General features: G+C 37.6%; 2 protein-coding genes across 5 annotated transcripts in view; one reads left to right on the forward strand and one right to left on the reverse strand.

The window, feature by feature from the left end:
* Lsm11 (U6 snRNA-associated Sm-like protein LSm11) overlaps positions 1 to 17,210 on the reverse strand; it is a 41,172-nt gene extending 23,962 nt beyond the window's left edge. Inside the window, exons 1-2 of the mRNA XM_028311819.1 lie at positions 16,882 to 17,210; positions 7,943 to 8,058 (exon numbers count right to left, since the gene is read on the reverse strand). Coding sequence (XP_028167620.1) covers positions 7,943 to 8,058; positions 16,882 to 17,179 — 414 coding nt within the window. The 5' untranslated portion in view covers positions 17,180 to 17,210. The remainder of the gene's footprint in view (positions 1 to 7,942; positions 8,059 to 16,881) is intronic.
* Eip74EF (Ecdysone-induced protein E74) overlaps positions 1 to 25,989 on the forward strand; it is a 216,834-nt gene that overhangs the window by 68,045 nt on the left and 122,800 nt on the right. The window contains exons 4-7 of one of the 4 annotated variants that reach the window (XM_028311816.1): positions 19,393 to 19,476; positions 19,989 to 20,403; positions 20,649 to 20,900; positions 21,395 to 21,737. In XM_028311816.1, the coding sequence (XP_028167617.1) occupies positions 20,317 to 20,403; positions 20,649 to 20,900; positions 21,395 to 21,737 (682 nt within the window). In that variant the 5' untranslated portion in view covers positions 19,393 to 19,476; positions 19,989 to 20,316. Of the gene's footprint in view, positions 1 to 19,392; positions 19,486 to 19,988; positions 20,404 to 20,648; positions 20,901 to 21,394; positions 21,744 to 25,989 lie in introns of all 4 variants that reach the window. The other 3 variants (XM_028311815.1, XM_028311814.1, XM_028311817.1) reach the window with 3 other exon arrangements.

The following is a 25,989-nucleotide window of genomic DNA, read 5'->3' on the forward strand; positions in this document are numbered from 1 at the left end:
TCCATGACTACCGTCGTAGTCTATGCCAAAGACTACAATATTTTAAGCAAGAAGTTTCAAACCTTAGCGGCTACGGTAACCCCTGGGCCACATACATCGTGATAACATTCGGTCGACACTGGAACGAAGTCTTGCGATTATGCAAAAAAGCATCGTATTCTAGTGCGGCTATATCACGTTCAACCGGGGTTTTAATTCGACTAAAGTCCTGACTACACCTAACGTAAACTCATGGTAGGCACACTGACGAACTAGTTAATCAGAATGTATAAATAGCAGCATACCACACGCTTCATAATTGATAGCCTCCGAAGCAATATTCGAATAAAATTAACTCCTAATCCCGTTTTTACTCATACCGTAAAGTCTCCGTAGTTCTAGTTAGTGTTTAAAGCTAGTTAATTAAAAATAGTAAAGATAATAAATTAATACAATAACTTTAACTAACGTAAAAGCTCTTGGAAATAAATAATGATCGTCATTATTTGAGCCCACAACGAACAAGTGTACCTCAATATTTAGCCAACCGTATCATCTTGCACGATAGCCACTCATAGCACTTTAATAGGTTTTTAGCCGATCGCTAAATCAGGGGTCTGTCTTGCATCAAATTCTGTTTTCGACTTATTTTATAAAGATCCCACAAAAATGAAATTAAGAGATGACACGCCACAAAAGATAGTAAAAGTGATGCTAAAGAAATATCGCACGAAGAAATCTCGTGTGAAAGTAATTAATGAGTCAGATTTGAATGAACCGCGAGGTTTGGTTCACCACCTGTCGCTTACAATCCACTCATTCCGAGTAATTTGCAACAGTAAATGATTCAGACTGCAATCTAACTTTCAATGTGCAGGTCAAATGTGTTTCCATTGCAAGGTTTATGTACCTAACTTTCCATTTGAACTTTACAAGATAATATTTACCGCGAGTTAATTTAAAAGTAGTAGAAATAATGTTTAACACGTTAAACAGTAAACAAAACACATTACCAAAAAACTTCATACTTTCGGTAGGTATAAGCTTATTTTTGAAGATGTTTACAGATTTCAAATTATCTATGATTATTAAGGCTGAGTAAATAAGCTAGCAGAAAACTCCTGGCTCTTTTTTAAATGAAAGATGCAGGCAGCTTCCTCGTTTACAAATAAAAAAAGAAAGTTATAACAACCTCAGCTTCAACCGATTCATATGACCTATCGTGCCACTATAACCGATTTAACTTCCATGAAATTCCTAAATCGTACCAATTTTATTTTCACCAAATCGAGCAATTCCGCCATCCGTCGGTTGTTGTCGGTACGCGCACGCGCATCGCGCATGCGCCGCGTTGTGTCGCGCCGGCCTTCGCCGACAACAATATTTCAAAGGGCCTACGCAGAATCGCTTCATGCCCGGTGGAAAATTTCAGGTGGGGTGATGAAAATGCCGTGTGATTTCGGAGAGAATAGGATATATCAGGGAGGAATATGCGATCACAGGGCTTTCTCTACCTGTATGGTCTGCGTGTAGACCAAATTTGCCATATGCCCCTAAATATAAAGGGTGGTCATCTTGCAATGGAGACTAAATGACCTGATGATGACGATGACGAGAATAGAGATCCGAATTTAATCAAATAACAACCCATGTTACAAGTAGGTATTTAAGAAACTTAAAACGTCTCAAGGAAAAAGGTAAACAGAAACATAAAAGTGTCTAGGTACAGCAAGTTTTTCTTTGGCATAAGCAGTTGTTGTTACTAAGCAAATGCAAGTCAGCCAGTTTGGAAAATGTCGCACATTTCCCAGAAAGGATTAAGAAGTATATAAATAAAAAGATAGACAAGAACATGAAACAGTTGCTAAGGCTGATTTCCACCGCCAACAAAATTCGAAGAACTAGGTCATAGAGAGAACAATATAATACTGACAAAGAATATAATTTACAACAAATTGCTCGATTCCACGACCACGTCGCAATACTGAACATTACACCAATTAAGCATGATGAAACTACCAAGAGTCAAGAGCAGATTGTTTACGCGTAACTTTTCTAATCTATCGAGAGAAAAATAAAAACCTATTTAGCTACAGATAAAACAAGAATTTGTTTAACGTCTAACACAAGTTTAGTTAAAAATACGCATGAAAAATTGTGAATGTTTGATCCACATTCCAAAACAAATCAAACACAAAAACGACTCACGCGCACCTAAACACCGTATCAACGGAAAAAATGCGTTCAAACACAAAGAATCGTTTAAAAACAAATTAAAATTCAAGGTGGATGTAGGCGCCGCAGGGCTGACTAACTAGGAAGCGGTGTAGCTGGCAGGACGGACTAATTGCTAACACCTTACTGCGTAGTGGAAATGGAAAAAAGAATTTCATTGTGGCAACTTTACGCTTCGATGCATTCGCTATTTTTTTTACTGAAAATATACTGAAGCTATAGTTTCATAGCGTGAGTGGTGGTGTAGCAGCATGACCCGTCGCGACGGGGGACGTGAAATTCACGCGCTGTATTAACGTGGTCATACTCGTGGATACTAGAGGGTTATATCAAAGCTTAATTATTTCATCTGTGATCAATACGATATGAGTCATTTGTTTGGCTCCACGTCTAGAATCACAGTATAGTTTTCGGTCAATAATATAGTTCCATTCAGAACCAACTTCACGCTAGAGATCCTATTTAGTAACGAGATAGCAACAGTGATATAATAGCGCGAGCACGCAGACCACTGATAACCTTTCAGAATCAAGTTTTTTAAGAATGATTAATGACGTAGCGTTATCATAAACCAACTTTAATAAAATGAAGGTTTCATTAATCAATCAGAATGAATTTGAAAACCACGCTCTGACTAGGCATTTTCCTTACAGGCTTATTGCGGACCATACAACAGATTTTATAATCTCATAACAAACTGCATCGGTACCAACAAAGTTACTAAGCTGCTTACGGAAGCATCCACGATCCAATTACACAAAGAAACACCGTGCAAAATTGTTGTATTGGCTATCGATAGCCTTTTTTGCTGTCGCTATGCGCAAATAGGTGCAGACTGCAGAGATCCATTAATAGAAACGGCTGCACTGCGCCGCGACATGCAAGGCTCTTCCTATGCGTCTCGTGAGTCAAACCACCAGCCGTTTGCACCTCTTTATGAAACGTGTGCACACTGTGGTGTCACGACTGCGCGAATTCTGACACACTGATTCGTCATTTGATGGGATTTAGCGCCTAAATTGCGCGGGGTGGTTCAGATTACAACCACGTGGAAAGAAAAGCTCTCCTGAAAATATCATATGGAGTTGAACATTGCAACATTCGCCAAGCTTCTCTTTTCACAATTCAAAATTGTTGCAGTTACTCCAGTCTCTTTCGAAGATGAAAGAAAACCCTATCCCTACAGCAATGGTGAACTTTTCTTGGACTAACCACTGGCTTATGAACAGGATAAATGGAGAAACGGACTATAATAGATAATGATAGCAGCCTTAAATGATGTCGGTGGCCCGGCCATAAAAATTACAAGATAAGTCATTACACAGCAGTTGTAGGCCAGTAGAATTAAACACAAAAATTGATTAAATCGGAAATAATTCCTACAAAAGATTTTTTTGCTTTAATGGCTTCATTGGTTGCCCATTAGGACTCTCCTAAGTTTTCGACTTCGACGGAGTTGTGCTTAAGTGGTGGGGGCCCCCGAAAGCGGCGTTTTTTCGGTTTTCCGGTTATACCGCGTAAAGGACTTACCCTATCGAAAAGTGGTCTTCATGACGGTTAAAGGGCACTTAATCCTGCATTGAATAAGACCAAATTCATATGTTTTGGACAAACCGTTCTCGCGCTAAAGTTCGGCAAAGTAGAAAATATACGTATAATTAATGACCCTCTCCACGTCCAATGGCTTGTTACCCACATGCTTCCAAGCCTTGTAAAGGGTCGCCTTAACCAGTGTAACCCTAACAAGGCTCACGAGTTTGATTCGCTTATCCTTGTTCGTCCCAGCCGTTCCTTAACTGCGGTTGCTGCACCTCTTCCTGGCACTCTCCTGAACGACTCTGTGTTACCTAATGTGGCTGCCCCTCTTCCTTGTACCCTCCTGTACGATTTCATTGCTTAGCCATATGCCTGGTCCAAGGTTCGACGCCACAAAATCAACTTCGTACGAGTGAAAATAGTTTAAATACTATTTCCCGTGCTTGCAACATTTTTCTTTACTGCTTCGCCTCTATTAGTCGTAGAGTGATTGTATATATCCTATAGCCTTCCTCAATGTATGAGCTATTCAACACAAAAATAATGATTTCAATCAAACTAGTAATTCTTAAGATTAGCGCGTTCAAACAAACAAACAAAAAACTCTTCAGCGTTTTAATATGAACTTGTTGTTGTTGATTTTTGGCGTCGAACCTTAGACCAGGCATACGGCTAGGCAACGTAGTCATGCAGGAGGATACAAGGAAGAGGGGCAGCCACAGTAGGTAACACAGAGTCGTTCAGGTGAGTGCCAGGAAGAGGTGCAGCAACCGCAGTTAAGGAACGGCTGGGACGAACAAGGATAGGCGCATCAAGCTCGTAAGCCTTGATAGGGTTACACTGGTTGAGGTGGCCCTTTTCAAGACTTGGAAGCCTGTGGGTAACAAACCATTGGACGTGGAGAGGGTCATTAATTATACGTATATTTTCTACTTTGCCGAACATCAGCTCGAGAACGGTTTGTCCAAAACATATGAATTTGGTCTTATTCAATGCAGGATTAAGTGCCCTTCAATCGTCATGAAGACCACTTTTTGATAGGGTAAGTCCTTTACGCGGTATAACCGGAAAACCGAAAAAATGCCTCTTTCGGAGGCCCCCACCACTTAAGCACAACTCCGTCGAAGTCGAAAACTTAGGAGAGTCTTAATGGGCAACCAATGAAGCCATTAAAACAATAAAATCTTTTGTAGGAATTATTTCCGATTTAAAAGCTAATTCTACTGGACTATTGGCGAAATGCTTGGTATAGGCCAAACGCTTATTAAACATTAACGTCGAGGGTTGCGGACAGCGTATCGTGACTTGCAATTGGCAATGGTTGCTGGACCGATTAGTTTTATGCATTCGATTTGTCTACTATGTACAAATTCTAAATGTATAATATACTGTTCAGGATTTTAGTTAGGACCAGAGTGGAATTATAACAAATTGAAGGACTCCAAAATAACTGTACTAAATTTTATCAAAATAAAACACAGTAGTGCCTTAGGATAAGAAAATGTAAACATATGAAATTAGATTCGTATAACGCATACGATCATCACTATTGCACGATGTTTGCATAAGAAGCATCATATCAATGATGAAGGGAAAAAACACGAGTAACACATAAACTTACATAAGTCGCAATGGCCGATAAATGTTATGCCACTGGCGTACTTGTCACTTATATTTATGGCAGATAAACAGCAGCATTTGGAACACGTTATTGCTTTAAGAAGGTCTGCTAAGACGGCATTGTAAAGGACAATGATATTAGTGACTTTGTGTTGTGGTGAGCAAAACAACAACATTAAAACTAGGCGTAATTCAAAACTATACTACAACTGCGAATAAACTGCAAGCTTTTGAAAGACTGACTGAGACTGGGTGATAATGACAGAAAGGATACAGAAGAAATTATCATAACCAAAGAACCCTTAAAGAATTTAGGTAAATTATACTTTCATTCGGTCAGAGCGTCTCGATGAAAGCTGAAACCACATCCACGGAATCACTCGAGCTCGCCAGCGATTCGCGACCTACATTCGGAAATGCTCTCTTTGAAGGGCATAAACGCATGTTTAGTTTTGTCATAATTCCGTCCATCCTTTGTGCATTTGGCCGCTCGCCAACCAGGAACCGCTGCTTGATGGCCGCCGAAATAGCAACAAAGCCCTTTCTAGAATTTTGGAGAAATTCGACCATTACGAGCGAGTTGATTACTTCCTGCAACACTCGATCGTTGCTCCCGTTCATGGGGAATATACAGGATTAGGTTTATTATAGATTTCCGGAAACATTGCGGAAATTTTATACCTTTCATGGAATAGTCATATTTTATCAGTTTACTACAGAAAAATCTTAACAACATCAGATATTTGCTGATGATTCTAGAAATAGAGAAAACCAACCCTGTACTTATCTGGAAGACTATTTATTTTTTGCTTTATCTTACGGAACATTGCCGTGTGATTTGAGTCAGCTATTTATACTTACGAATAAACATGTACTTCTATTGTTCACTTGAGTAATTTTAGAATATGCATGAACAGTTTCGAATGGCGATAGAGATAGGCAAATAGTTATTTTAGTATCATTTTGGTTCAGGCTGAAAATTTTATTGTCCCTGATAACATAATCGAAGTTCTGAGTGCTGCGGCGACAGGGCCAGCGTCTAACAGCCACTTAGCGGAGCTAAACACATTAATAAACAACGCACTAACACTTATTTATGTCTTCATACATCACGCCGTTTTCTCTGGCACCTATCTAGCTAGATTTCGAAATTCCAAAGTCCGGAAAGGGTGACTTCGAATAGTAGGTTCTCTGACCTCTACCTTTAGTATCTTTTTTGGGGATAATTTTGCTAAAGAAGAATTAGTCACTTAGTCAGCGACTAAACACTCAAAATGTTGATGGGTAAGAGGAAGTGGACCACCCAGGCTGCCCTGACGCATATACGCTCATGACACTTGGCGGTACTCCGCACGCGTGCCCATTTAAAATCCTTCCAGAGTATGTGACTTCGATAAGCTTGTAAAGCTGAACTAAGCTATTGGTGCCATAGAAACACACTGCGCTTTTGCAACCGATATAGATCTAGAAACTAGTTAGGCCAAGCCGAGATCCATTAGCTGGTTTATCTTTACAAATGCATCGGTAACAAGGGATATAAAACATTTCTATAGCTTCTAACACTTTGGAGCATGTACTATAAATGTCGCACCAAATTAGGAAAGGTCACCTCAACATAAACATGACACTCGCATGATCCATGACCATGTTCTCGGTTACTATGTGAGCATTTATGAAATATGTTGTGGCCTTTTGTTACAAATACCAAACGGTTTGTTTTCATGCTTTTTTCTTTTGTTTTTTATTGCAATTTGTAGCTGCGTCTTAGATCGTTATGTAACTTTAACATAAAGTATAATTAAGTATGCTAAATATAAATCATTCGATTGGCAATTTGTTTTAAGTTTTGTTCAAAAGTAAAAGGATTTATCGACGTATTAAGGGTATCAATCAATATTTAGGAGCCATATCTTAAGACTTGTCGTTTTCTACTTTCCGAATGGAAAAATGTTTTCACAGAGGCTAATCGCATTGATCCTTGGTTGACACCTGCTTTCTCCAATAAATTAATAATCTATCAACTCAATTGCCTTCGCTATTTGCTCAGCTAACGCGGTTTTTATCACACCTGCCTAATGACCAGCACCTTGGCTCTATCGACGTTTTCTTTGTTGCGCACGCGCATTTGAAACAGCCCGGGCGCAATGACCTTACCTCTTACTCTCGATCGTACGATCCACCCTTATATGGCACAAGACTAAATGGAAACACGTCAATTAATGCTCGAAAGTTCATAAATCATGTAATTTGCATCTTAAACTAATTTACGGCAATCAAAACGTCCTCCAAGTGAAGCTTGTCATAATTTATTTAAATGTAATTTATTGGGATTAGAGATCGATTTATGAGGTTTTATTGATTTTGTAACTAATTTACATTACAGACATTTACCAACACGGCCAATGAAGTAGATTCAATAAAACATAAGCTTTTAAGGACATTTCACATGTCATTATTAATTCGTTGTCTGTCTGTTTTTCTTCACTGTTGTAAGTTTGCAGGCACATATTTTATTCACCTTTAAGTTTTTCACGGTACTTTCTCCAAACACAAATTGACCAAAGTATAATACCTTAATTCGTAGCCTCTGGTCGACGCACGCCTTGAGCGCGGACAGCGGGCCCTCCATTACTTCGATGCGCGTGAGCACATTCTTGCCCTTCCTCTCCCGGCGCGTATCCACGGGAACTGAAAAGGATTTAATTGTGTACCTGAATTGCCAGTGAACCCAATAAAAGGCTAGGTTGCACTATCTTACTTTGACTATAACAAACGTCAAAGCCTGTCAAACTCCTTACAAAAAACACTGGTTATGGTTTTAGTTACGGTTAAAGTGGAGGGCCCCACATAACTCAACAGCTCCCCCGGGCTGGTGAGTATGCAGTTTCGTGCATTTTCCAGTCGAAAAAAAAAGGTGGTGCAACTCAGCCTAAATAAAGGGCGTTTTGGGAAACCCCGTGAAAACTGTAGTATATAATGTTGTGATGAGAGAAAAATTTGAGCTACACACTAGTCCTAAAAGACTTGCAATCAAAATTATATCTCTGGCAATATTTCCTGATACAGCTTTCTACCACTCCAATATACCCAACACAATACAGTCTTATTTATATCCAAAGCATACCCAAACGTAACACACTCGCCAGAATCCCATAAAATCGTTCGCCGAACATATCGCTCCTAGTTCCTATAGCTACATCACTTGGAATGCCAACTTTTACAGCGATTGTAAACGTTATCGCTCCACAGAACTGTGGCGCTAAACAACACCAGCGTTGTTTGACACCGCGGTTGTACTGGCCAGAGTTACGAGGCGGCTCTAGGCAGTGTTGCCAGAAGGTTACTTTTGTAACCTTTTTGGTTACTTTTGAACTGCTGTGGTTACTTTTAGGTTACACTAATGAAAAGGTTACTTTTAGGTGATTTTTCAGAAATTGTAGAATTAACTTTGCAGGTTATTCAGTAAAAAATATTAATAGAGACAATTTAAAAATTATGTCATAAAGTGCATTTAAACTTGAATTTTATTTATTATTTGTTAAGAAAAATTAGTTTTAGCGAATGTTTTTCGATAATAAAACGCAAATCCATGAAACGTTTTTAAACGACTGGTCACTTTTCGTATTTAGATGATCAATTGTATTCATTTTCCATCCATGAACAACCTTTTACACAATCATCACTCAGCACCCACCCCCCGTATAAAGGTTACTTTTTGTTCAAAAAGGTTACTTTTTTTTATATTTCTGACTAGACCCGACTGGCAACACTGGCTCTAGGTCCGAAAACTGCGCGTACGTGGGTTAGATTCAAATACGTCTTTGTACGAGTAGTAGTAGATATAGTAAGTAAAGAAAGTACTAAAGTTGTACTAGCCGGCCAAGGCTCTAGAAAGGTAGCATTGGCGACTAATACATTTTTCGGAATAAAAGAAGAATAGACTGAATCCAAAACGAAGTGATAATGAAAAACCAAATGCATTTTTCGAAATAGAAGAAAAATAGACCGAATCCGAAACGAAGTGATAATGAAAAACCAAATGCATTTTTCGAAATAGAAGAAAAATAGACCGAATCCGAAACGAAGTGGTAATGGAAAATACTGGAATAACGGTCATTGGTATGAAGATGGTATAGCTGAAGGTCCTCTATAATTTAGCCAGCCTCGTTTACGGAATACCTTAGAAAATATAGCAATCTATATAAAAAGTAGATTGAAATGAAAACACTTGTATGACAGTTTTATTATTACGTCCTTCAGTTATTTTCACGAGTTTTTCAAAATATTTTAGCTTTTTCTACTTAGGCTTTACTAGTTGGATCTTGGATTTAGCTGTTCTTTCCTTTCTGTGATAAATTGGGAATGTGCAAACAATATCTATAAAGTGCTTTCATTGTCAATGTGCTAAAATGTTTTTCCAATGAAAGTGCCGTAAGAATAATATTTGTGTGTGTCTTTTACATTAGAATAATACTAATTGTAAGACAAACAATATAAGGTACCAAACATAAATGTTAACACAAATATTACATTATCATCTTCAAAACCCTCTACATTTTCTATGCCATATTAGAGCTAATAAACGTTGAATTATTTGTAGATACTTTTCGATGGTAGAGTTTTCTATATTTTTGTTAGTTCATAAAAAAATAAGTAAAATAAAGAGGCATTTGAGACATAGAGATGGACATTCCAAAATAAATTGTCAGTTAAAGTATTTTAACATCATTTAACAATAACGATCCACCAATCTGCACTGTTTCGAAGTTCACTGTAGAGTTCAACGCACTGTGTCTTTGCCCCTGCATTATCAGTGACACAGTTATCACACCTGTTAAAATATTGTTATAATTATACTTGCGTCACTCACACTCGATCCTTTGTAGATTTTGCGATGACAACCGTCACAAAAATTAACACATTTTTTGGAGAATTTTATTACTTGTTATTATCTTTTCCTTGTCTTTTACTTATATTTTAAGATCCGTTGGAATGTAATCGCCTTATTTATTTAATATCATTCTTCTCTTGTCTTTACCCACCCCAAATAACGGGAAAAAGGACTAGGGAAAAGAAGAAGAAGATTTTACTCTCGTCTTTCCAAATAGCGATTATACCTACTAGAATTTAGTTTTTAGAGAAAAATCCCAAAAGCTTTCCAATTTAACCACCATTTGTATCTAATTTTGTAAATGAAAATGTCATCGATAGTCGTAAAAAGGTAACAGAGGTTAAACTGCTCTGAAGTGTCAATAACCAGACAGAAGAGACGCTGACTCGCAAAGTTTAATTTTGGCAATACTACTAATCCATACTAAGTATTTGAAGAAACTCTTTGTTTATACTTGTAGTACCTACACAAGTGTTATTAAAGAAAGTTTAGATCTTTGAGATCTCAAAGTTTTCAGATAAGCAAAATGATAAATGATACACACGGAGAAGATTATCAATTTGGATAAGGCAAGATGTTCTTGCTACACAAAACCGAAGATCTGTGCGCTTAGGAAGACAATACGTATAGAGCACTTAAATGCGTTAATCTCCTAAAGCAATCTGCGATCAATAACACAGCAGTGTTAATGATAGAACGAAAACGCGTAACCGATCGAGTAAAGTCACCGGTGTCGATAGTTTAAAAATAACAACGTAAACTAACGATAAATCTATGCAGCTCTCGAGCCGAGGTACCAGGGAGGCATGACTCGCATGCGGTCGGCGCTCGCGAATTACTTTCACTAGCTATCCCCGGGCGCTGACCGCGAGCGGGTCGACGCCCCGCGAGCGCGGGAAACCGCCCGCCATCCGCCATTCAGAAAACCTGGCAGCCATGTTTACACAGATGCGCGCCGAAACGCGTTCCGTTGCATCACTTCCGTTTCGTGATTATTATGCGTCGAATCGCACGTGCCGATTTAGTTTTATGCATCGCATCGCAATGCTAGGACTGCGACTCGTTACGTAATGCGGGCCGCTGCGCCGACTGCCCCCACTCGGAGCTAACATTCTCGTAACTTTATTATTATGTCATCGGGAATGTTATTGTGAAATGCTCACAAGATGTAAACAGAAATTAGAACCCATAATTCCAATAATCAAGAAAAATTATAAATTTAATTAAATATCTATTAACAAAGATTACACGTCGCAGCCCATAAAGATGTCCACTATAAATTAATTTCCACCTTGTCTACCTTTATGCAATTCAAAGAAAGGTAATTGCTAAATGCACATTTGCTGATGGTCATAAATAAAGATTAAGTTAATAATAGCCCCGCAGCGGCTTGTAGCTACTAATGAAGTAACATACATAGATAAGTACATTAAAGATAAAATTGACAACCGTCAGTTGCGCACGCGCATCGCAGACGCCCGCTCGGCTTAGCGTGATAGCAGAGCACGCAATTATTGTTATCTTCTATAATTCATGCTGTATAAACAAACAAAAGTTTGCCGTCATAGCCGTAAAAATAAAGATGAAACTGGCCTGATAATTTTAAAGTTTGCAACTGGCCTGATAATTTTAAAGTTTGCAACTGGCTGGCATGAGATTTCGTTTTCGAAGATAAAAAAACAAGCAATCCGAACGGAGGAGGAGTAATCAGGCGATGTTTTAAGAAAACAATTGAACGCATCTCTGGAGCGGACGTCAACGACCGACGCTCCAGGGTGAAACGGCGATGGCGTGCGTCCCTCTCGCGGTTATGCAACGCGTACACGCGAAAGTCTAGCACACTGTGCCGTAACAATTCCATCGCGATTTTGTGTCTAGATCCCACGACAGAGCCACTTCCTCGCCGGAGATGAGTCTAAAATAGGCAGCGTGTTGCTAAGCCGATTTATTTATAAACGTATGCGTATCGGGATTGATTTGAATTCAAAGTTCGTTTTCTCGATGCTTATCTTACTGACAGGTATTACCCAGTATCTATTTATTTGTACGAGTACCTAATATGCCTAGTCTTAATCGATCTACAGTGTAAAAGCTTTTGTGTAGATTATGGCCATGTAAGTAGATCCTTAATTTCTCCATCCAAATAATTGTATACGAAATCAAAGCTAACGCAATCGGGTTTTAAAGGTAATATCGGTGCGACGCAATATCGTCATTGTTTCTGAAATCATTGCGAAGCTCAACTCTAAATTAGGATAACTATTGCACAAAAGAAGCCAATAAAGGCTGAACGCAAACAAGGAGTTTATGAGGCAGCTGCACGCATTGCCGCCGGTCACTTTCCACAGCCATTTTTGTCAAATTGGCGGGAAAATGGTGGGGGATTCCGTCACGCGATCGCGTGCTCCAGCCCTATATTGAAGCCTGATTAAAAATATACCAGGTTACTCAATAAACGTTAACAAACATATTTCAATCTCAATTATCGCATAAACAACATAGGGTGAGCTCTTTAAAAACAGCTAATTAGTTCAAGCTATCGTGTGTAGTCTACAAAGTTAATGCCCTTCAGTGTCTTGGTCAAGAGTCTTCCTTCAGCATATAAGATGAGAAGTGCAATAACAAAACCCAAGTGAACAAAAACAAACTTCGTGAGCTCAAATTGCCTCAAATCATCGTACCTTTAAGTCTAATAAGAAAATCCGGCAAAAACACTGATCGTCCTGATATTGTCCATCCATCATCGTAGCCAAATGGCAAGCGATTTGCAGAAAAAAGGGGTTTATGTAAGCAAGGCCACCGGCGGGGCATCGGGTCACGGGCGCCATGCAAATGAGCTGATGCCATTGTTGATACCAGGCATTGACTAGCCGGACCTGCCGATGCGTCATTGATACCGAATTGTGCTCCAAGGTCGGCCCAAATGGAAGCGAGGGTATTTTTTATTGCTCACTCACTGCGTTACAAATTAAGGATATTTCAGATACATTGTTGTTTGCTTTGTAGTTCTCTTAAGGTTTGCGAAACGTTTCATTTACTATTTTCAATAGTTTTTAGAACATTTTTTTCGTTGGACACGAATTAACAATTATTTCAGTATTGAAGATGCTCCGTTGTCTGAATTGAGAATTTTAGCTTAAGCATGCTCAAGTAACACTGTTACTCATAACATGCAGTCACGTAGATTTTTAATAAAACATCTGCTCTACTGACAGCATGTCATCAACGTACTGGTGCATTAACTTCCAAGAAACCAGCTTTAACGCCTGATAACGTTTTGCGACTGATTTACCGAAGACATCCAGGAAAAAAATCGCGCACCGAATCTGGTCACCTGTCTGACCACGAGCCTGTGATCCCGAGTCCATACAAGTGCCCGCGGTGGGTGGCCGTAGATAATCCCGAGGGAGGGGGGGAGGGGTCGTCGTCCGCCGCTGACACAGAGCCGCGTGCGTTGAACGGCCTAGACTGACCTCGTGCGTGACCTAACCGATACGAGGTGGGCCTACGTTTGCTCTTCTTTCTGTTTCTTGGGGATCTACATTAGATTCTTTTTCATCTGGGGGCACGGCAGTGCCCCCGCCAAGTCGAGCGCGAAGCAAACACTGCCGTACCATCCTTTACTGGAACCATTTCGCCGCATTTTCAGGCCTCTATTTGAGAACCTTTAGATAAGACCAGAACGCAGAAATTTTCGTCATCTAGTAAGCTATAATCACACACTTAAAATCCAAAATTTCAAGTCTGTAGGTCAATTAGTTCCGAAGTTAAGCGAAAGCAAAGTTTCGCATTTATGACACTCACTCACTCACTGATGATCATCAAAATAGAACTAGTACTTCCCATTAACTCAGAGAGCTGAAATTTGGTACAGAGTTAGGGTTTAATGGCCACATAAAGGGAAAACTATAAAAACTAGGAAAATCGAAGATCTGGAGTAACACCACATTCATAATAATCAATACTACTAGCGCCACACCGGCGCCGTGGTGTTCGCCTGTACCGCTCACCGCTAGATGGCGCTAGCACTTTGAGCGTCGATTTTCTGCACCGCGGTGTCCAGATTTTTTTTCCCCTCTAGTTATTATTAAATCAATTCTGATTCGTTGTCCTTTTTAAAGATGTGTTTAATATCGTAAAAAAAATGACGATAATATTAAAGGACGACGACGTTAAATAATTATGCCACATTCTACAAAAAGAAGTGAAATCCCACCAAAAACATTCTGTAAAAAACTAGCCAAGTCTCGATGGAGCTGCTTGTTTATCTCTAAAAAGTAATGAAATCTAGACAAAGTCGTGCCAAGTCTATGGTTCTTTACTGCGATTTCTTTTTTATTATAGTTAATGTTGTGTGACTTGGCCGTTGAACAATCTTTATTAAGATAATCAATAATTATGCATAAGTATTATTGAAATACGCAGCTTTATTAAGCCTACAATTCACTGGTTATTAAATCAACGTTTTCCAAGTGGCAATTTTCCATCGTCAATGGGTAGTGGTTCTGGCAACAGATTGGTGCAATGGTGTCATGGAGCACCTGGTTTTGTACCCTTCAACGGCCAAGTCACACAACATTAACTATAATAAAAAAGAAATCGCAGTAAAGAACCATAGACTTGGCACGACTTTGTCTAGATTTCATTACTTTTTAGAGATAAACAAGCAGCTCCATCGAGACTTGGCTAGTTTTTTACAGAATGTTTTTGGTGGGATAATATTTATAACTAGCTTTCTGTCACACACAGAATTTTGTCTGTCACAGAAAAACTTTATCGCGCGCGTCCCTGTTTCAAAAACCGGGATAAAAACTATCCTATGTCCTTTCCCTCAAACTCAAACTGTCACTATGGCATTTCATCAAAATCGGTTCAGTGGTTTAGGCGAGAAAGAGAGACAGACAGAGTTACTTTCGCATTTATAATATTAGTATAGAAGTATAGATAGCGAAAGATCACTAATTGACTGACTCACTCACTCATCCCGAAATCTCAGAAACTACGAGTGCTAGGAGTCTGAAATTTTGCATGAGGGTTCCTTTTAGAACTTAAGTGCTCACTAAGAACGGATTTTACGAAACTCCACCCCTAAGAGGGTAAAACGGGATCCACGCGTACGAAGTCGCGGGCGGCCGCAAGTTAATATTTAAAAATAATAAGTGCTCTGTTAGACTTTAGAGAATGCTTCTTGTATGATTTTTTTTTTTTCGTTTTTTGTTTCAGCCAATGACATCCACTGCTGGACAAAGGCCTCCCCCAAGGATTTCCAAAACGACCGGTCCGACGACCGACGATATTTTTGTATGAGCAATAAATAAAGAAATATTTTATTTTTAGACTTTTTTTGTAGTGACAATATTGTATTAAAGTTTAGTAAAGTTTTTTGTGTCCAAGTATTCTACAAACTACCTGCCAGAACACACCAACTTTGTAGGACTTTGATTTCATAAAACCTATAATATGATTAGAATAAATATAAGGCATCTATCTATCCATAAAACCTTAGGTTATCTTTTGAAGTTAGTTTTAGTATAGTGTGAGTAAAATCAAATTAAAAATAGGTATTTAGGTATTCAGATTTAACCAGTATTTTGGCACTTATGATAGATGTCCTTTTAAAATATACTCTAAAAATTACTAAAACTGACCAAAACCATGACAATTCAAAGCTAATAATCTAAATATTTTAAAGGCCCTATTGAATATGTCATATCAAAATAAAATATATTATAATTGAAGCAAGTATTCTTGCCTTGAAAAATTAAATATCCTTGCACCTAATTACAAGTTCAGTTTACAGCATAGACACTGGTTGTTTTATTGCTACGTCTTAAGATGTATCGACTTTGTGTTCTGAGATAGCATTTAGCGTTCAATTATGTCTAGAGATTTGGCATAGAAACTCACAATTCATCTTATTTTACTAATAAGCACTAAGGTTCTAGTATTAAATAAATATTTGAGGAGATCAGTTAGAAGAATTGATTAAGCTTTTAACTCTTAACCCTAATTAATTTTTAATAATATATTTAACTAAATAAAATATTAACAAACAACATTATTAGTTACAAGTACAGGATTTTAAGCAATAGACAGTTTGACACCATACCCGAATAATTAGAAACCACAACTTTTTTTAAAAAGACCCTTCATTCTGGTCTTAAAAACTCAATTAATTTTAAATTACCTGTAAATTACGATTTTTGTTCGCAAAGTAATTGAAAAAAGTAGTGTAATTGTAGTGACGTCACTTGCTTGTAGTGCCATACCAAACCTATGGGAGAGTTTTGTTTTGACAGTTTTAAAAAGTATGTCAATTGATTGGTGGTGTCAACATGTCTATTGCATACCTATTTACTGTCAGGAATAATGAATCATAAAATTAAATGTGAAATACTAAAGTTCAATATCTGCATAAAAATTGATCAGATGGCTCACATTAGCAAAATTCCGAAGTGATGGAGACTAAATAGAAAGGTAGAATATTTAAAATATCTATAGTCCGCTTATAACTATAATAAACAGCAACAATAATATATTTTTAATTCATAAACGTATTTTTCATCAGCTTTAAAAAGAGTTTAAAGAGTTCAACAAACAAACATAACCTATAAACTTACATTCATACTGTGCGAAACGCTGGCGATTCTTCTCCTGTAAACGTAGCTCCTCTTCAAGTTTCTTGGCTTTCTTTTCTTGTTCTCGCTTTTCCACGAGCTCTTTTTCCCCAAAAGCTATCACTGAAGACGTACTTTTTTGGGCCGCTTCGTACTGTTGAATGTTCTCATACATTGGAGCATTTTGTACCGGAACCTTAGCTTTCTTCGAATACAATGCCTTCATGGGATCAAAATTAGAACTACATGCACTTACTTCTGATTCAGAAGTGGACGAATCTGAATTATTTGCTTCAGACATTGTAAATAAACAAATCAAAACAAAAGTTCGTCAACAAGAAATGACAAATGTCAGTTATGTCAAACTATTTGACAGACAAGCGTTTCGTTTCACAGACATAAAATCTGTTCAATTATTGCATTACGTTGCAAACTGGTTTATCAATAAAATATTTTAACGCACACAAAAAAAGTTATTTTGATATTTTATTTCATGAAGTTTAATAATTAATTTAATGATTCGTGATATAAACTAAACGCACAACACGCACCATTCCACGCATTAAACGTTTATTAAAAGGGAAATAATTACTTTGATGAAAACAGAATGCAATTTTTATTGACATTGCAATCATAGTGATCTCGTGATAGAATTGAAGGTTCTTCCTTCTCGTTTTAATTAGATAATAACAGCAGTTATAAGAATTAGGTGGCTGGTTAACATTGATGCTAGGCTTGTTACAGTTGTAACACTTGTAACACAACATTCTGATGTAAATATTTAATTACTAGGATTATGATTCACAACAGAGGCACATGAATATTTTGATAATTTACATAATTGATTTAACATAAACGTAATACAGCCCCTGTTTAGGAGAAAAGAAAGATGGTACACAAGAAAAAAGCTTAAGGTATTTCCACCAGATTACACCGAGCTTAACTAAATTAATGCTATCATTTAATTCCTTTAAAGAGTTTTACAGTGAATATGACAATAACAGAGTTGGTGCATATCAATGCAATACAAAATTATTCAATAATAATTCGCTTACATAGACATTAGCACATCATAAGCGCACGCAAGGTCCTCTGAGCAATACTTACCTACTTAAAGTAGGAAGTGCCACTCAAGGTTGAGGCCCGGTCTTGTCTATTAATCTTTCAATAGGCAATTTAATGAGGAAAATGTACCTACAAGTAATAAATAAACAAATGTTATAGTTAAGTAAGTAGGTAAGTATTACCCTTATTGACTGACTAGGTGTTACAAAATATAATGATAAACTGCATAAACATGCATAAAATACGTATCTACTCATATTTCAAGGAATAAATTAATATGAGTAAGGAACTAAGGAGTAATTATTTTATGAACAACTAAAAAGTATCTAAAGAGCTTTACCACTACTCAACACTAGATGGCGCTATGTGCACATAACAAGACATTGAACCATTGTAATTTATTCGAGGCTCCACAAATCGCATTAAATTTCAATTTAAATACACAATTATGTGTTAAGTTTATCCATAATATTATATAATTTTAATATATGTATATAATTACGATTACAAATAACTATGCAATACATCAAGTTGCTGACCGATTGATGGATAGGTTTTAATTACAATAGATGACAACTGCAGCAACATTTAACATTCATTGCGTGTCTATTGCTCTACGCATAGCCTACGTATTCTGAGATAATAAATTAGCTATAGGCTTATCTTTTCATATTTTATAACTTTGCCGCTAAAATATGATATAAGATGAATAAAAATTAACTATTAAAATATCTGTTAAAAAACCACATTAATTATCCATAATGGTAGTAATACTGGTAATACCTACTTTTATAAGTACTGCTTGTAACTAAGAGCTCCACATAATCAATTCTATAATACATTGCATTGCCTATTCAACCTTTTTCGCCGTATCATTGTTCGAAACAACGAATATTTTTGCATTATCGCACGCGACGAAGCCGAAGAAAGTGCTCTAGGAAGCGTTTAGAAAACAAAAGTCTTTTTACAACGCAATTATAGTGAAAGAGTGCGCATTGTCAGGTTTTTTGCCGCGGCTCTGCGCACGCTCAGCCTTCCGCGCATTGTCGTTAATGCGTATCTGATAGTTATGAGTACGTTATGATTGTTATGTATGTATTATGCAGTTTTTGCTACATATTGAAAGTAAACGAACTGCTGAGGCCATTCTACTCTATTGATAATGCATTCAAAACGAGTAGTTTATCAATAAATAAAGATAAACATTATTTTTATCACAAAATAGTACTGATAATAGTTTTGCCCATATTAATCATTTTACTATTTTATTCTTTGAAACAAATGATGAGGTTGCCTTGAAAAGTACCTACCTATACATCGAGTAGGTACCTTATTCCTAACTTATTACAGCATCTTTTACTTTGCCCTTAATTTTTGAAGAACCAAAATTTATAAATGACTATGTATAAATATTTAAATATCTTAAATTGTTGTTTGTATTGTTTCCAGAGCGGCGTGTGCGCAACTGGTTGGGCGTCGCGCCGCATCTATGCTTTGTCGGCGCAGATTCGACATACACCGGGACGTCGCCAGGTGATATCGGTGCATTGACACAAACGACACAATATACATTACATATTAAATCATTAACAAATCGAAAAAATATTCTTCGATTTATTATTGAGTAAATACCAAACCTTAACTTAAGAAGAATAATTCATATTATAATGGATACTTAAGTGTCCTTACCTACTGTCAACATTTTGTCTAAAATGATTATGATAAAATAATTTATGAAACAAACATTAGTATTATTTTTATCTAATGTTGGAGTCATGATTCTAGATTTGTAAAAGGATGGTTTCTCTTACGTACGTCCTCTTCTAGACAAATGCTCCATAACTAATAAAGCAATTAAAAGGTAATATCTGTACCTTTTATTTAAATTATTGCACACTTCCATAAGGCGAGCATGCATCACTTAACGCATCCTAAACTTCATACTAACTACATACTAACTTGTACTGAAAATTAGAGCGCCTTGCACATTGTGGAATAAGAACTCTCATAAAAGACGTGAAAGCCTACGCTCTCTGTTTTCGCAGGTCGCTGCTGAAGAGGAGTGGTATACGAGGAGTGAGGTAACCTGGCTGAAGAGGGAACCTTCCAGAAACCACGTCCAAACTAAACCGTCATGTGTTCTATTCTAACTAAGTACCTAAACTACGCGTAAATGATACATCGAATATGTACGATCCGTCCAAGACGCTGCCAAACAAATCAAACGAATTTATTAGTGTAAATACAGTTTTTGTTACTATTAGTGTTCGCGAGTGAGTGCGCGAGAATTAGTGTCCCGAAAAGCGCCATCTGGCGTGGAGTAGACGTTACAACGTGGCGGGGACGCATGCGCCGTCGGGACCGGCGCTGGCGATGCCATTTATTGAAGACGAATGGTGGTCAGCGGAGAATGAGGGCAGGATGGTCGACCTCTCCAATTGCCTTCAGGTAATGAATTATGTATGTATCCCGTATTATTTTTATTCATGACATTTATTTCCCTATGGAGAATATAGTCTGTCAATTAAAGCAAACAAAAAATGTACCTACCTTCAAGATAGTTAATAATATGATGAACACCTGTTTCATTTACTATCTCAAAAAATGTACAGTCAAAGCCTAGTTACACACTTGAACTTTTCTCTCCATAGAATCAAGAAAGAGCAATAGAAGTGAGCCTCAAACCCACCTACCCTCAATTGCAGGACGCGGTAGTAGCAGCGGGCGGGCAAGCAGCAGCACACCTTCACCAAATGGCCACCTCGTTGGGGGAACTGTCCCAAGCAGAGCTGTCTAACATTGTGGGAGGGCTGACCCTCGAACCTGATGGCTCGGAAGCTGCAGACCCGGATGATATCCTGAAGCAGCTAGGAGAAACCGCCTTCGACAACTTCGACACGTTTTTCACCGATCTGACCAACGCTACAGCGTCGGCTGTGCCGCCTGTAGAGATTAAGGTGAGTTGTCGTATCTTCTACAGCGTCTAAGATAAGCTAAATACTAAAATTATGGCTAATAGAGACATCTAGGTAGTTTTGAGTTTTTCAAAATAAACAATCTTTTTTGCTCCTTAAAAACAAGGTAGATATTATTGTGACATTTCCAACTATTGATGTTTAAATTCGTACTGAAAGTGAAACGCAACAATCCAAATTCTAGTTTAGAAGAATACCATGAAACGTATCTGCTTGAATGTAGGTAGTACATGATACTTCAACAATACTTATCATCGTTTCAAATTTATTTTAATGACGTCCACTGCTGGACAAAGGCCTCCTCCAAGGATTTCCACAACGACTGTGCGGTGCGCCACTTGCATTCAGTTATTTCCCCCCTACCTTCACTAAATCGTCGATCCACCTAAAGGCAAGCCTGCCCAATAAAACGTATTAATAAATTGTACAACTGATCTTGTCATTTAACACTAACGAAAACGTGTGTAACTTTCCAGCAAGAGGAGAACAACAATATATCGCCAGCGTCCGGAAGCCAACTACAATACTACACGCCAAGCAATCAAATATCGCTACCCAACAACGGCCAGCAGAGGTTACAGCAACTACTGCGGTCCGGCACCACCGCCATCAACAATGCGGTGGCGAACAACATCAACAACGGACGATACAATATCGCGTCCCAAAACCCGCTGCTAGCCGAGAAACTAGCAGCGACATCTAGTGGCATCAAGCAAGAACCATTAAGTTCGGATTACAGTGGTACGATGAACTATGGGAGTGCGTCGCCGATGCAGCGAGTGCCGAGCGGGAAACCTCAAGTGCACGATGCTGGTGGAGGTAAAGGTGAGTTTATTTTATTAATTTAACGACATCTAGCGGCGAGTAGCCGAACTACGAGCCGTTGCTATAACAAAACTTGTAGTATACGTAATGTAAACTAGATGGCGCTGTTTGAAGATAAAGTTTTGGATTTCGCCAATAGATGTCGTTACTAGTATGTAAGATGAAGTTGGTTGATAGTGGAAAATTGCAACTCCCGATGCAACCGACATGCAGTTTTCTCTTGCAATCACAGTCCACTTTCGATTTCCGCTCGAGGAAGTGCCGGCAATTTTCCTTTCGCAATTTGCCGCTTTTACTTCGCCAGCGCTGCAGCATTTACCTATTTTCTATTGAGAAAGTGGACTTTTATTATACCCATTTACTTTAAAATAGGCTATCTTACTAACATACTAGGTAATGCATTTATTATGAGTTATTGAATAAGTAGATATCGGGCATTCTTTGGACTCGCTCGGGTAGTCTCTTTTACCGCCTTAAAAAGTAAAAAAGACTGATTCAAACATTTATAATCATCTCGGTAATAGTATACTATCATTTGAAATTATCAACTTAAGCTTAAAACCCATAGAGACCCAGCAGGTTAGGTAAACAAAATAGAATTTCATTATTATTTATACTTTTCATACCACCTGCGTACCTACTTACTTATTTCATGATAACATCCGGGAAATGCCTAATTCTGTATCGACGAAGTTAAATTTTATAATAATTAAATAAATCCGTGCACTGCACTCATTAATACCGTTAGGTACTTGATATGATAAGGTAAAACCTAAGGGAAACATTCACATAAAAATAACACACATTACTTCATAATTAAAAAAATATTTAATCAATACTCGTGTAATAATTTATCTGGGTACCTAACTTTCATGAGTTAGTTTATTTTATTTTTCTTTATACAGAAAATGTTACCTTTACACGTGCAACTTGGGGACGAAAATATTTCTTAATTTTAATTTATTGCAGAATACGTTTCCTCGTTGGTGATTTAGTTAAGCATATAAAAATAAATTACCACCTAAAAATACATAGTTAAGTTTGTAGGTAGGTTAGGTTAAAGTACATTCCGTGCAGGCCCCTCTTTCCCACTGGACACTGGGCACGCCCCCATCTGCTCAAAAGACCTATTTTCAGATGATAAGGGCCCCCCCTTTATCCTTCTAAGTAGGTTAAAGATGTCCCTGATTCCGTGCTAGACCTGTATTAAGTTAATATTATTAAAAAGTAGCTGTTTGCGTCATAAATTATAGCCTTTATGTTATTCTTGGTTATAAACAATAATACTGTAAAGTTTCATCAAAATCCGTTCTGTAGTTTTTGAGTGAAAGAGTAACAAACAAACATGTTGACATCCAGACATCCATACAAACTTTCGCATTTATTATATTAGTAGGATAAGTAAAATATTAGTAAAATTAGTAAAAAAAATCTGTGGCACATTTCTGATTTAAAAACATAAATTCTTTAAGAAACGACGCAAGTTACACGAACCACGACGCCGGCGCCACCACGCGGGCGGAAGCGAAAGCGCGCAGTGGCAGCTAGAAGGCATTTCCAGCTTTCCCCGATATCAGTTTATCTCAAAGCTATTGCGGACTCTCGCGATCACACTCGAGCATGTGGAAAGTAACTTATAATAAACCATAACTACGTGCGCGTAGTAAATATTTAATTCCTAATGACTAGACTGAGAAACGTTTCTCTTATTAGGTATTCATTTTGTACCTATCAGTTACATTGGCTGACCAGCTGACATCAGTCCCGGATCTTAGGAAGGGCAAAACACTGTCAAGGTTTTACCCCGGTTCGAAAAAAATTTAGATTCGGAGCCTTTTGACATTACAAGCTTTAATTTTGAGAATGAATAAACTTTTGTCTCTAGTCATTTATAGGTACTACGTTGTTTGTATGTGACATGGTTGCATGGCTCTTTGCGGTAATATAACTATCGCAGCCGGTCACACACTGTATAGAGGTATAAGTATTGCCAATAAATTATTTTGAATTTTCTATAAAGTCGTGGTGATGGTTCACACTAGATGGCAGTGGGCTCACAGCTTACACAGTCTTTAAATCATACTAAACAATATCTCTACCACGCTGCGCCTCAACGCATTAATTTTAATATCTACCACTACAATAAAATTCTAATACGACTTTTGTACCGTAAAGTGACAACTTTTTTCAAACCATAAAAGCCGGCACACGTGCAAACATTTAAGAAGTAATTATAAAAAACATAACCACTTCAAAAACGAAGTTGTTTTAGTTTTTGAAAGACGCCGAACTTACATCCTTGCGGCATCCCTCAGGGATTAACAGGTCCTTTGCTAATGGCGGTAGCTAAACTTTTTTGTTCGAACGTCAGTTCTGTTACTCGCTTATCAGCAGATATATACCACTTGCAGACGGTTTTTCTATACACAACATTTTTGCCCTTCTCCCGTTTTACAAAATGTAAAACAATCAATTTACACGTATTTTAATTATATAACCATAACGGAGGCACCTGGAGCGAATAGGAACGATAAGCTCTTATCTAGTAGGTAAGTACAGGGTATAGTTAACAAGTTATAAAACTCCAAACCCCTACAGACCCTACCTAGCTCTACAAAATTAGTAGTGCTTATTTAATATAATTATTACCTATCACGAATTTGGAACCACATCACCGCCACCATCCATGCTTACATTTAAAAACTTTTCAAAATAATTTGGAAAAGTATAACATAATTATTTTTTCTCAAACTTACAGAATTATCCTGCCACATTTGTAGATAATTAATAAGGTAAAGCCAAGTTTCAGAGAATGAAAATTGACAAATACAAACTCGTAGCAAATCAGTGTTTTATTTATAGAAATACTGGAATGCAAGTAAAAGGAAACTTTTAACAATACGAGTGATCCTTAGAAGTGGAAATAGGTCAGTGTGCCAATGGCGCGTCAGCCGCAGGATGAGCTGCAAGCTGACCTGTGAGGCTGTGACACATCACGGACAGCCCACTGCCCTTTTAGGTTTACCTATTTTCAGCACAGGTTATATTTTTCTTTGGTCACCTTCTGAGGTAGGTATGTAGGTAGCTTTGATCTAGTAAAAGTTATTAAGACGATAGCTAGCCCAGTACCCTTCTAGGTTTGCCTATTTTGGGCACCGCTTGTTTTTCTGATGGTCACATCATCATCATCATCAGCCGTAGGACGTCCACTGCTAAACATAGGCCTCGTCCAGTGCTTTCCATGTTACCCGGTTGGTAGCGGCCTGCTTCCAGCGCTTTCCCGCTACCTTTACGATGTCGTCGGTCCACCTTGTGGGTGGACGTCCCACGCTGCGTTTTCCGGTACGCGGCCTCCACTCCAGAACCTTGTTGTCCCATCGGCCGACAGTTCTGCGTACTATGTGCCCTGCCCATTGCCACTTCAGCTTGCTAATCCACATGACATTGATGGTCACATAGTTTATTTTATTACCTTCTGAAGTAGGTATGTACGAATTTGTACTAGTTAAGTAGATATGAGCCAGTGAAAGTTATTAAGAAGACGGCTAGCCTAGTACCCTTTTAGGTTTGCCTTCTTTGAGCATCGCTTGTTTTTCTGATGGTCACATAGTTCCAAAACGGTCCAATAGCTTCGGAGCCTATTTAATACAAACAAACAATCAAATCTTTCCTCTTTCAAATAAAACATAACTATCAACAATTGTTTATTAAATCCTGAATAAAATACAATAAAATAAAAATATTAGTAGAGAAAAGTTAAATTTCGTATGAAAATCCTGATTGTATTGACATTATCAGTGAAAGTTCAAAATAACTTATTGATTTAATGACGATTGAAATACAAATCTACTAATTAACGTATAATACAATGCTCCGAGATACTCCAGAGGTCTAAATAAAGCCGGAGTTATCTAATTGATTAGCTAAATTAAATTAACGATATTTTTCCTGCAACGCTTAATTTAAAATTTCATAATTATACAGCTTTCCTTGTTATTTTAATTCCGAAGTAATTTTAATTTTAAAAATAAATTAAGTGCCTACATGTAATTAAATTATTGATGAACGAACACGGTACTGATATTGACTACAAAAAGGTATAACCGGTTGTTTATTTTTCAAATTAATGATTTCCTCCGATAAAATAAAAACCAACCTTGCTCAATCTAGGGGGCTTCAACTCTAAAGTAAATAAAGTTGCTAAATTACTAGTTTTTATAAAATAGCTCAATTTTTTATCATAAAA

This window comes from Ostrinia furnacalis, unplaced genomic scaffold (assembly GCF_004193835.3).
Source record: "Ostrinia furnacalis isolate ACB-3 unplaced genomic scaffold, ASM419383v2 OfSCF3547, whole genome shotgun sequence".
NCBI classification, from domain to species: Eukaryota; Metazoa; Arthropoda; class Insecta; order Lepidoptera; family Crambidae; genus Ostrinia; species Ostrinia furnacalis.